Below are 13,964 nucleotides of genomic sequence, written 5' to 3'. Positions count from 1 at the left end.
ACTTAATTCCACACCAATTACTTGGAATTCTTAAAGATGTAAACAGAAAGACTTCAGGAATAATAATTTTTATATACACACATACACAGGGATAGATCACACATCTGTTATTATAGAATTATATATTACACAAGCATACATATAGAAAAGACCACATTTGGCTTGATGAATATTTCTGAATGAAGTCACCTCTTAAAGCGTTACCATAATTTCCAAAAACTGTATTCTCATACCTTTGCATAAGCAGTAGTTTTGATAAACCACTGTTTGAGGTATTTCTGTTCCACTTTTGCTCCTGAACGCCATGAACAACCATTGTTATCCACCTGTTCATTAGCTAGAACAGTCTGATCCACTGGATCCCAATTAACCAACGCCTAAAAAAAGTTGCAGGAAGAAAAAAATATTTTCAGCAGCTATTTCAAAACCAGAATCTTACTTTTCAGACACCAAAAAATTATCTGGAAACATTCCTTGGGCCCCTGAGTTTTCTACATTTGTATAAATGTATTCAATGGATGCCACTGAATCAGCAACATGGACTCAACTGAAGATGTTTTAAATATTCATCTCCTCAGAACTCAAAAAACCCAAGAGCAGTTGGCAGCATTTGCCTTGATTGGTCATGTTAGCAGGATAGGCTGACACTTGAATATTAAATAGGTGTTGCAATTGACTATACTGCAGACTAGATAGTCTGATGCTTAAAAGCTGTCCACCGCTAATCCAACAGCGTTGAGTCAGACTGAGGGGGATGAACAACCAAGGGTCTCCAACTTGAAAGGAAAGAACACAAAGAAGTATTATAGTGGTCAGCTTAATTTCAAGCGAAAGAGTTGATATTTTCTGCACATAACTTCTGTCAACTATGTGAACTACTTTTGGAATCATCTTTCCTTATCAATACAAATACATTAAAGAAAAATTAAAGTAAAATAAATGTTGCTGTTCAACTCTACAAACCTTGTTTTTTGAGGGCTAACTGAAATACCAGACATAACATACTGGGGAGGGAGCAAAAATCAAACTCACCCTCCCCGCCCCCCCAGTGTTGAACAATTTAGCTGATCATTTACCATAAAGGATCTAAGACCACAAAATAACCTTAATAGTCATTCCAGTAGGGGTATTCAATGCTAGACATTAACTTGAAAAAATTAACAGAAAGAAAAAGAAAAATAAATAAAAATAATCAAAGCAATAGTGTCATTCATTATTTTGAGTGTTATTTAGTATTTGAGCTAAATCAAAGTTAAATCAGCCTGACTGAAAAACAGTAGCTCCAGCTTCATAGCGTTCTAATACACGAAACGTGATTTGAAAATTTGAAATGCATTCTTTGGGTATGGGGAGGACTTAGTAGCTCAATCTAAAAGCTAATCACTGTCCTCATATTACTCACTTTAATCTATCACTGATCACCTTCTGAAATGCCCCAATTTCCAAAAAACTGATATTGCTTAATTTTAAATATGCTACATATTCTTAGAAATAGTAAATATTACAACCATTTTACAAATCTTATAGTGAGGACAGCAGAAAGACAGATGCATAGATCCTCTTCCTTAGGAGTACCATTGCTGGTTTTGTTATCAGTATGTGGTATATGTGTGTGCGTGCACATGCACGCTTCTGCCCATAAAGTTTGATTACCTACATCGATTTATACAAAATTTATTATAATGAAATGAATGAAAGTCATTCTTGGATAAAAACTCACTTTCAAATGAAGCTTGCATGAATTCAGTATGTCACTGGAATTTAAACTTTTTACAGTTTGCCTACCTTTTATCTGTTACCTACCAATAACAACACACTGGTTTTTTATAAAAAGCTTCTGAAAATTCATTGGGAAATTAAAAGCAAACTATATATTGCACTACTACAGATCTATTTTCTAGATTTTCAGAACATACAACTTCTTCAGTAATGATATAACACATTATGAAGCTGGCTGTGAAGTAATGATCTTTTAATTTATAAGGTCTGAAAAACCCCACTCACCACTACAAAGTTAAAATAACAGCTAAAGAGAGATAAATCAGATAATATTAAGAAGTAATAAAATATCAGTTGCATAAAGCAGTATTAGCATATGCTTGTATTAAATGGCTATGACTCAAAGTTGAGAAAAAATACTGTTTCTGTTTTGATGATACTGGATCAAATGAATGACAAAAATTTTAGAAGGTAACTGAACTGATCTATATGAGTGTAATTATTTAGCATAGCATATTGTCATGATTCATAACAGGCAGATTTATCTAAATAAATCACGCAAAACAAAGGAAATACGCATTTAAGACATCCGGAGCTGAAAGGTCTTGTCTGTGAACTTTTAGAGTTGCATTTTGTTCCTTCCATCTCTCACAGCCTTTTGACTAATATCCAGAACCTGGACATTAAATTAAATCCTTAGTTTCTACTTGTACCTCACAGAGACAACCTCTTGACAATGACAGCCTTGGAAACTATGGCCCCAGGAAGCTGTTAAATGTCATCTACACAAAGAGAGCACAGTGCAAAAGTGTATAGAGACCACAAATTATTTAGATCTCATTACATCGATGTAGACCATATGCTTTTAAGATAGGATTTCTCTCATCTAACTTCACGTATCTATAGCGTAAGTATCTCCAGGTTTGGTGCCTATGGTTCTGCCAGTCTACAGATACCTAACCAAAATAATCAGTATAGTCCAGGCAGAAACTAATCTCAACCTAAATAAGACACCCACATCTGGCCAGGTCAATAACCTCTACAATGCATTGACTAGATCAGTATTGCAGGAAAAAGAGACAGGATTTTTCTATGGTGAATAAAGATGCCTTCTATGGATCCTGCAGCACCCAGACAGACACTGTTAATTCTCACTAATTCCAGCTCCTGGACATACTGAGTCTGTGTCTCCCTACCAGGGTAATTTCTGGCCAGACACACATACTCCTGGAACAGAGCATTAATTAGACTAATACTCTACATATATTATTCTTATCGCCACAGTAAGGCTATGAATTATCTCCTCATACCCTAAATAAAATTGTAAGACAGGAGGCTTCAAACTGTGCAAAAGTACTGCCTAACATACATAGCAGGTAGGTTGAAGACATGGGATAAATAAATGCTTTAGGTATATATGACTGTTTGAAGGGACCCAGGGTTACGGGCTATCTCTGCCATCTGTTTCCTGCCAAAAAGCAACTGGTTTACATCCACCAGAGATTACATCCCCTACAGGTTGACAGATGCTGATTTAAGTCCTCAAACTGATCCTTGACTCTTAGCAGGGAAGCAGATCCAATCACTGGTACCCAAACACATCCCACAGTACTGGGAGCCTGCATGCAAATTTGTTTTGTGTATCATCACTGCTTCTAACAAAGCAGCAAGCCTTGTGCTTTTCAGAAGCACCTGGGATCACTTGTCAAACAAACAAATTTACAGATAAAAATAAGTTTGTTATGGCAAAGCTAGGGGGTTCATTTTTTTATTACAAACACAGAAAATAATTACAGAAAAAAAAAACCCCCGAACACCTCCCCCTTTCCCCCTCCAACCCCAGCATTTTAGGACATATCAAATATCGAATCTTTTTGCTGGTTTTCATTTAAGATCTCTGAATACATCTTGCCTATGGAAATAGGAGAAGTAGCTCAGTAACACCCTGCCATTCCAAATGCTGCCTTTCACCATCAACCTCTTCCTCTGGGTTCAGAGAATAATCAGAGTACATCCCTAATTATACCCTATAGGGTTTCCTGGTTTCTATAGAATATACATGAAATGTCAAAGCATATTTAAGAAATCTTAAATTCCATTTTAAGTTAAAAACATTCACTAAATTGCAGCTTTGTTTAGGTGCAGCCGTTCAGGTATTTTGGAACTGCGTTGCCTTGGCTATACAGAGAGTTCTTTGGAATGCTCATTTAGCATCTTTGTTTCACCTCCTGCTTAAGAAGTTAGCTGAATCCTTCCCTTTTCAGATAGCCTGATATATATTATTTACAAAATATTATAAGGTCAATCTTTTCTTTATGTACTCTAAAAGAAAAACACAGTTGTGATAGTGTTACAGCATCTAATATTTCTGTAGTATTTTAGAGATCACAAATAAGGTACAAGAATTGGATGATTAGGCACAGAATCTCCAACCATCAGTTCTGAGACAGCATCACAGTAATGTTGTACAGTTAATCTCGCTGCTGAAGAGACTCCTTATGATCACATTATCTTATATGTTTTCATGAGAGGGAAGTTAAGACCTAGAAAATTCTATATTAAAGCCACAAAATAAACTAATGGTAGCTATATTCCAATCTTGCACTTCAGTGTACATCACTGACAAGAAATATTTCTCATTAACTTGCTGCGATAACCTATTCATGTTACTTAGTTACATACAAATTTAGTCATATAAAAAATTCAGTTATATATAAAATTAATGATAATTTCCTATGATTTAAAACCAATAGAGCACAATCCACTTAAGGAATATGAATGGATGATCCAGCAACGTGCCAGTGACACAAGTGACTTCAGTTAGTGCACCTGCAAAGTATTAAAGGTCAGAGTTTGTACCTACCTCTTTTTGATACACTATCCCAGCTTCAAAAAGCTTAAGAAAGAGATATTGTGTCCATTTGTAGTACTCTGGTAAGCAAGTGGTTATTTCCTGTAGAAATAAAATAAATAAAAATTCCTGAAACCATTCTTAGTATTTTCTTACAGTGTTTTAACTTAAACAATTAACTCAGGAGTATACAATATATGTCACAGAGAAAACACAAATGCATTTTTGGGTAATGCTTCTAATGAGTAGTATTCACCTGTACACAAAACCAGAGAACATGGGCTTTGTGTGGGTTTGACAAGCAAAGCAAATTTTCCTGTTAACACAGAATAAAAGAACCCTGTAAGATTAACGTTGATAGATACGAGAGCACAAGAGGAATAGAAATGATCACAGCCGCCTGACCAAAGAACCAGCAAAACTAGAAAAAAGTAGAACTCTGCTAAAGAAGTCATCTTAGCCACATTGCCTTTTCCTCTGTTGCTCAGCGATGAAAAGCAGGAACAGAAGCAGTTCGGAGGCAGCTGCCAGGTGGCTGCCAAGAAGCAAGAAGCCTGGAGGAACCTACAGCTGAAGCAGTCGATGGGGTAGCAGAACAGCACTGAGGAACCAAGGCTGTTGACAGATAGAGCGTGTGGGACAGACAGGAAGGAATATGGGGTAAGACTCTAAACTTCAAGATAAAAGATCTGCAAAGGATATCTTGCAATCAAAGGTCAAACAAGGGACCATTTTAAAAGACAAGCCAGCTCAAGGCAGAAGAATGCTCTGGGTTAACGTGTGGAGAAAAAGACAGAGTTGTGAAAGAAGTCACAAATGAGCGGGGTTGTTAAGAGCGAAATACAGACAGATAAAAATAAAAGACAACATAAAAAGAAGGAATGAGAGTTAAGAGAACAGAAGGTAACACTAAAATGGATAGCTTTTTTTAAACTTGCAAACATTTTATAAGTTTTTAGTGAACTCTAATAATTAAAACCCAACCTACTTATCACCTGCTTACAAAGTTCCATATTTTAAATGCTTCTTCTTAAAAAAAACAAACTACATTTGAAATAAACATCTCAATATGTAAAGATGACTACAGGATGACATGATTATAGACTCCCAGTTTTCTCTGCATACAGTGCTTTACAGACACAATAGATACACATACACTTTCACCAACATATTTTAAAGTTTGGCCAAAGTGAAAACAACTGTGTAACTCGGTATTTAAGCTCTGATTACATCATAAATATGTAACAATAAACAGATCACATTTCCCTCCTCAACAGCTTTCCTGTTTAACTTGCACCTGTTTAAAGAAGAAACATTTCCACAAATTTTCTGTTTGACCACATTTGTACTTATTGAGGTGGAAGATGACTCCTACGCTGAACTTCAAATCAACGAGAACTTCCCTTGCTTTTCAGAGTTACAGGGCTGACAGCAAGCCACTGTTAAAATTTATTCCGTTTGCAAATAGTTATCAACCACCTGAAATAGCTCCAAATGTGAAATGCCTTTCACCCAGGCTTTCCTATCATCTAAGCTTCCCACTACACACAACATCAGCAATATCATCTGCTACTCGAATGACATCTGAAACACTCTAGCATAAAAATTTTATTCTTTTTCTACAAATTTATATTCCAGTGCTGAAACATTGCTTTGAACAATTAATATGACCTTTGAATAGATATGCCTCAAAAGTGTGTATAAGAGGCTTTCAAGACCAGAAGGAGACATTTAATGGCAAGTTTTCAGCACAGCATGTGAAGACGTAGTCACGAAAAACAGTTGCTTGATTAAAGCCCTGTGCTCTGCACTGAAAAAAACCACTTGACAGAAGTCTGATTTCCATCTCTCCAACTAAACACTATGTGTTTAATCATTTTAATTTTTTTCCCCCTGCTTCTCCATACAGGGGAGTAGTTCTGTCAGAGCGATACCACTACAGGCAACAGAGCTTCCTCACTCTAGTATCAGAGACACAAAAGAACAGAAACAATCCCTTTTGGTACAATATGAGATTATGTGAGCAACAGGCAAACAGGTAAGACAACTGAAGTGAGTTGTCAAATAAAAATAGTAAAATGGACTGAGATTTGTCCTTTTTGTCCTGAATGGCAGATGTGTGTTAACTGAAAAAAAAAAAAAAGATGACGTTTCTCAGTCTAAACAGGCATGTTTAGGGCATGGTACAAGCTAACTCATGGGAACAGATTCTCATGTCCATGCGCTCTCACAAGTTGTAAACTGACATTTTTTAGAAAGAAATGCAGCAGACTTATCACAGAAGCAAATTTGTTGTGTGGTCACTGAGCTGCAAAAAGATCACTCAAGCTCATTTAACGTTATAACCATGAAGATTTGAAGTAACATTTGAAGTTAAGGAAGAAAGAGAAATTACATCACTACCAAGTGAAATGAGCTGCTGATGACAAGCCAGCAACCTCTTGTCAATCTCAAAATGTATTTTGGAATTTTCCTACCATTTAGTACATTAAGACTTATGGTGAAAAATAATTTTCCATGTATGTCAGTTACTGATCTTGATTAAATAAATAATGTCTGGTAAAAAGTTTCCATTAGGCTGCTATCATGCTTAAATTAAGGTGAATGTTAATGTTTCTATTTATACATTATAAGCATGGCAAAGATTTGCAGTGCATTAACAGAACTGACTTAACGCAGAAATACAGAAAAGGGTTTATAAAAGGGTTTGCAAAATAACACAGTGGAGCCTTTCCATCTTGCCAGAAACCGTAACTTTCTGTTTCTCATTTGTGAGGTGAGCACTAGCATAACAGCATACATACAGAACCCGCATCACAAAATAGTTCAGTGAATATATATAAACAGGATATTAGCATATTTTCTGCAAGGAAAGCATATTAGCATATTTTCTCCCTTTTCACAAATATGAAACATGCTGCTCAGCTGTCCACTGCATGTGCTCTTTGGCACTCTGTGATAGATTTAGTGATAACACATCACCCCAGCATTTCAGAAGGTACGATGAAAAGGGACAGACAGCATCTCCCTCTTTTCCCCCAATCATTTTCCCTTTTCCTTTTGTCAGCTTGCTGGTTAAAGAGAGTATCTGATACTGTCACCAACGCATCTTTATCATTGGTTACTGTTACTGCTCCTTATTCCTACAGGAATGACATTCATGAAAACAATTCATTAAAACAATTAAAACAAACCACCTTTAAAAGTGGTCTGCTTTTAAAAATAGCAGATATTGCCAAGGTATATATATCCTTACCAAAATCTGCCTTGCTAAATCCCTTTAATGGCAGCACAACAATCTGCTCCTAACAAATAGCATGATGGAGGGGTTAGTATCTTATTTAATTTTGTAAATAAATTCTCCGTTGCAGACTAAATAGCGGTATTACAATTTAGATTTGACAGCAGTGTGACTTGGGAAGCAAACAGTTCATGTTGAGATTAAAGGGTTGTGCATTATTAAAAAATCTGACAAAAAAACTCCAGCTAACAAAAATAGGGGAAAACCAACAGTGAAGAATCCTAGACAAACAAAAAAAAACCCAAACCGGATGGAAGATTTTTGTCATCAATACAAGAAAAACTAAATTTTCAAATGCCTTGTTTTATAATTCATCAGTTGATCTAAATCTGATACATTTACAACTTTCTATTATGTAGCTCTGAATCTAAAACTGGGTTTTGTTTGGTTTTTAAGGTTACATCTTCAAGCTACTTTCATGGCTATTTTTTAAAATAAAAGTAACATTTACAGGCTGCATAAAAGTGTTTATTTGTTGTCAGATCCACCAGACTTTGTGAATAACATATAACTAGATTAGAGAGAAGTAATTTCCTAGTTTATTACCAATAATTTCATTTCTAGCACAGTCTTATGCTATCCTGAAGACAGCCATGTTGCACTTGGTACTTATTAAAAAGGTGATAAGGAGAAAAAGTCTGAATGGATTTTTTCAAAATCTATTTGGGAAGATTAAACAGTCTTTAATCTATTATTTACCTATTTTGGTATTGAAGGGCATGCACCACCTCTCTGGAAGTATAATTATTTGATTTTCAGAGGTTTAGAGCTAGACCAAACTATATTTCTAAATTCATTTGAATATTTGTATTTCAAAGACCCTTAGTTTCATGCTTTATAAGCTACAAATACAAACACCATGCAGTGCCTACATTTTAGAGCACTAATATCTTTCCTGCAAAAAAGCAGCCTTGTATCAACGGTTTCCTTTTTTATTTAATTACAAGTAGGGTAACTGATTATCAGTGGTATGTGGATAAAAAGAAAATTTAATAGGTAATGCTGTATCTACTGTTACAGTTTTATGCGTGCTCAGGCAGTGCACAAGAATGACAACTACAAAACTAAACAGAAAAATATCTGCACAAATAAAATCTATCAAAGATTTCATCTTTTTTAATGTACAGAGCAGAAGGGGAACATTACTCTTATGCAAAAAATTATGTCACTTGGCATGCATGAATTGAAAAGACTAAAAAACGTTGGCAGTATGAGCTACCTTCTAGAAGAAAGCTAGAGATTGATAATACAGTGGTGAACTGATGGCTTACTGGGAACAAGCATTCAGTCTGACGGCAGTCCTGAGTAAAAGAAAGGAAAAATGTTATACGCTCCTCATCCCTTGTTGCTGATGATATGAATCTTCGAAAATTATATTGCCTAATTCCCCTGAAAATCATGTTTAAAAGAAGTGGCAGGCAGTTTGCTATGCTGTCTGGGATGGTATTTTGGAGAAATCTGATCACCAGGAATGCCCAAATTATTGTTATCTTAAAAACAAAACATAACCACAATGTCTTTTATTTTCCAGGTGTTTTTAATGTCTCTCAGAGACATTTCTTCTATCCACAAACTGCAGCTTTTTAACACTGGATTTGACAAACATAAATGTTCAGAATAGAAATGTTCTCTCTTTTATTATTTTTTAAAAATCTCTCCCCAAAAATCACACCATTTTGAAAGTGATTTAAAAATATGACATTTATTACTTGAGGCACTTAAAATACCTACATGTTTCAAGGAAAAAAAAAATCAGATCACTATCAGTATTCAAAATCACTCTAAAGCAAAGTTCTTACAGAGCTATTTTATGGATTTAATTACATTTTTAGTTTGCTTACATTTTCTGTTTAGGAGAATAATTTTCAAGTGTCTTTGCAACCTGACTTTCTGAAATAATCTAATTAGCTCTTAATAATGCCTTATTTGTGGTGCCTTACTGGTTAAGTAATTTCGCTGACTGCTACAACATAAAAATACTTTTGCATTTTGATTTGTAAGACAGAAAGAACAATGAGAAAAACCCAGATAAAAGGAAACTTCTAGTATCCCAGGTGCACTAGCATTTGTTCATAGTAATTTTACCATGCAATAAAACTACAACTAGTCTTCGTATTCCTGGTCAGGACTTTCTTTAACACCAGACGTGACTTTATAAGCAGTCAGCTTCTTCAGCGCAGCTACATGCACGAGGTATTCAAAATGTACTTTTTATTATTTTCCTACTTTCCTCCCCCGCCTTAACATTTGTAAAATGGTAAAATTTGCTTAAGTTTCCTTCACATCATCTAGGCATTTACCCCAAGGTGGCCACAGAGGACAGAGACAGTTAACATAAAAGGTTCACACTTTAAAAAGGCGATTCACCGCACACTAAAATAGGGATCTAAGGTAGGGGAACGGGTTCCCTCCAGCATGTATTTGTTAGTTACTATGCTCTAGCACAATGAGGGAGCACATTTAAGCAACACCAATGAAATTAAATTAAAAACAAACTCCTGTTTTGTACAATAGTCTCAGTTAATTAGACTAACCCATATAAAAAGTGTTTTTCTTGCATTTTTCACGAGTCACTAACATTAGCGGGTTGGTTTGCATTGTCACAGTATTTTGTAAGCCACTGATTAGTGCCCTACAAGTACAGAATAATAATAAAAAAAATTCCTTACCTCAAAAAGCTCACTTTTAAGATAAGTACCTGCACAGCACAGTGCATTGCTGTGTAAAGATGCTTGAGTTAGCCCAGAAGTCGTGCAGCTCAGGCAGTAAGATGCTCTGCCCAGCCTAATTAGCCTTGCAGAGAAGCTGGCTTTATCAGCCTGGAAAATACACTCTGCCACAGCTTAGCCATTCCACTTCCAAAGGTAGTTCTTTCATGGCTAGCTCAAATAGCCGTGCATTTGGAGATCATGTAATATAGATATATTTCAGGCATCATACGTTTTTTGCAATGAATAAACATATCTATTTCTAACGGTTACCATTCAGGTCACTCTTACTCCAGTTAATAAGGCAGGTTTTCTAGGTAAAATAAAAATTAACTAATAAGTTAAGGAGCGAAAACTCCAAAATTCATTGTGTTTCAAGGAATATTTTTTAGCTGTTTTACAATCTTACCTTTCAAAACCACAAACTATGTGCTCCTAGAGCATTCTAAATTATTTTAATTACACAACTGTTCAAATTAACTTAGCTGTACAGCATCAAAGCCCTTTCCACAAGTACTCAGAGACTTCTGAAAGTTCATTAACCAAAACATGGTTTGCTAGAAAAGTGAAAGTAAGCCTCAAAGAACAGGCACAGAGATGAGAAATTACTTTTCCCTTATACTTATATTTTCTGCCGTGGTTTTCAGTACTGCCAGTTCTCCATCTCTTCTTCGGAACAGAAGGGTTAAACAAAAGTCCATATACAGAAGTGAATTTTCTCAATTTTCTTGAGAGGCATTCCGCAACATTCAACTCTGGTGTGTTCCATAATACAGCCTACACATACGACTTCACTGTTTTGAAGAATTGCTGTATTACACGTATAGAAAATCTTTGCAATACTAACAGTTTCAAATATAAGAAAATAATTGTCAAGAATGGGTGCAGTAAACCTTCCACAACAAACCTTTTATTTTCAGAGCAACTTTTTGGCTATAAAGAGAACAAAAATCTTACTGCAAAGGCTTATACTGAAAATCTTGCCATATACATGACACAATGAAATATGGGTTTTAGATGTAAGACATACAAATAAACAACTTCACCTTCAAGATTAAAGAAAACAGATGGCAGGTCTCAGACTGCCAGAAAACTAATCCTTTTCCTTTTCAGATCTACAATACTGTTATAAAAATCCAAGATTAGCATCTCCATCACTCTATTCAGAATCATATTAAGGTGATAAGCAATGGTTATTGCTGAGAATATAAAGGTAGTGACTGACTTTGATTCAATGGTAAATGCAGTAACCTTACAATCGCTTCAAAAATTAATTTCTTTTTTATCTTGAAAATGACATTAGCTTATGTCTGATCATGTTGGTAAGGTTTTTGAGGTGAACACCTATTCTCAAGCATTAGTGTTTTAAACAAAATTTCTATTTTCTAAAACAGTCATGACAGGAACACCTACAAAAATATAGACTAATGCTTCAAATTTAGAATAACATAACCAAACCACCATTTCAAGTTACTAGCTTTAAACCCTAGAGTATATTATGAAAACATACACATAGAAAATGCACTCCTCAAAACATATATACCATAATACAAAGGCATGCTGCTTCATAAATATCTATGTAGACTATTGCCTAACTTCTAACACAAAAAATTGCTAATTTGAAAGAGCTGAAAAAGCAGAGAGAAAAATTGAAATGCAAAACTGAAACTGCTTTAAAGAAAAGATTCTCCTAAACCTTGAGATTATCAGAAGATTTCAGTATGTCAAAAGTAAGAGAAGTTTGATAAGAAGCTTGAGAGAAGCTCGATTTCCCTCTTTTTTCAAGTGTAATTTTACAGTTTAATCACATAAACTGGTCACTTTTGAAGACTTCTACATTGTCATAAATAAAATGGTGAAATCCATGTTTTTCAACGTTCCATCATACAATAAAACAGTATCCCTTAAAAAAGAAAATCTTACCCTTTCCCATGTGAAAGACAGACCTAGTGCATCAAACTGTTCCCTCATGTGTTGAATATTACTGCAAAATAAAAAATTAAAAAATTTATTAACTGAAAAATATTTCTATCATGAGATCATATTTAAAGTCAGGTGCTCATAAAGTTCTGAGAAATCAAAAGCACTAGTTAACCTCTAAATACTAACAGTGAAACTCAAGGAACTGTCAGAAATCTCAAATAATAATTTTAAAAGTCCCTAGTGTATTCTGGTTCAATTTCAATGGCTGTGCGCACAAGAGAATGATTTTTCTTCTCTTGATTTGAGTATAACTGAAAAGCAAATATGGCACTGCAGTTTGAGAGAAACGCTCCTCAAGCATCACTTCTCATTATTTTTAATTGTCTTTAGTGCAGTTGAGCCAAAGAGCACTCTGAAATCTTCACAATGCACTAGGATGTACTTCCACAATCAGCTTAATCCTGCTCTATTCTGGCAATGCTATTCTGGCTGTATTTTGCTTTGGCTCTGGTGATGGTGTGGCTATAGGATGAGTTGAATCAGCTTACCCATACACCTGAAGACATGCCCTACAAAAAATTCTCCAACCCCCAAGCCAGTTTTCTTGCTTCCCTCTGATCAACAGGCTGATCACCACCAATACTGTACCACAAAACCAGCTGAGCCAACACAAAGGAGGTGGTGGGAACATCTATCCTGAGGTGACAAGGAACCCCTAAACTTCTGGTGGCAGCACAGCCATAGATAAACTTAAGTCAACTGTGAAATTGTAGGGCTAGACCTACATCCCAGATGGATTACGTTCAAAATATATGATAAGATACACCAGAATATACAGTGAGGCTTTAGTTTGAGAATGTACTAAATACAGTTTACTAAAATACAACTACACAGTTAACTAGTGACTCGGTATGAATTCATTTGCGTACTTTAAAATTACTTAAAATTTCCTATGGACTTTTAATTTTCTACTAAAATGCATTATGTCAGATAAAGTATCATCTGTCCTCCCAGAGCAGCTAATTTGACAGTCATGAAACCAAGCATTTAATTCTGATCCAGAACAAATGTGCACTGCTGAATCACTGAGTAATGCAAGTATCCCATATTAACAGTTGCAGAGCCCCAGGTACACTAGCAAAGGCCTGCCAGCAGGGTTATATCAGTACGGGTGTACCAGAAAATCCTCTTATGGACTCACAGCTTCCACTGGGAGAAACCATACTTTCAGTAGTACAGCTTATATTGAAGTCCCGCTCAAAATGAACAGTACCAATAAAAAAAATTTCAAATTTGGCCGTATTTTCACAAAGCTTCTGCCACTATGCTAACTCTTACTAACAAACATTTCCGCATGTTTTGCGTAAGTAACTCCACCTTCAATTTGTTTTATGTTTTTTTCCTAATTTTGAGAATATAAGAAGTAAAAGTCAATTGGAGCTCATTTTAAGTCACATCTTCA

General features: G+C 35.4%; 1 protein-coding gene across 3 annotated transcripts in view; it reads right to left on the bottom strand.

Annotated features, from left to right (window-relative positions):
* LARS2 (leucyl-tRNA synthetase 2, mitochondrial) overlaps positions 1-13,964 on the bottom strand; it is an 89,537-nt gene that overhangs the window by 58,128 nt on the left and 17,445 nt on the right. For all 3 annotated transcript variants that reach the window (XM_054818540.1, XM_054818541.1, XM_054818542.1), the window contains exons 5-7: positions 12,503-12,563; positions 4,583-4,672; positions 234-377 (exon numbers count right to left, since the gene is read on the bottom strand). In XM_054818540.1, coding sequence (XP_054674515.1) covers positions 234-377; positions 4,583-4,672; positions 12,503-12,563 — 295 coding nt within the window. The remainder of the gene's footprint in view (positions 1-233; positions 378-4,582; positions 4,673-12,502; positions 12,564-13,964) is intronic.

The sequence above is a fragment of the Grus americana genome, chromosome 2, assembly GCF_028858705.1.
Source record: "Grus americana isolate bGruAme1 chromosome 2, bGruAme1.mat, whole genome shotgun sequence".
Taxonomy (NCBI): domain Eukaryota; kingdom Metazoa; phylum Chordata; class Aves; order Gruiformes; family Gruidae; genus Grus; species Grus americana.
The sequence above is the reverse complement of the archived record's forward strand: the minus strand, read 5'-3'. Positions and strand labels throughout refer to the sequence as shown.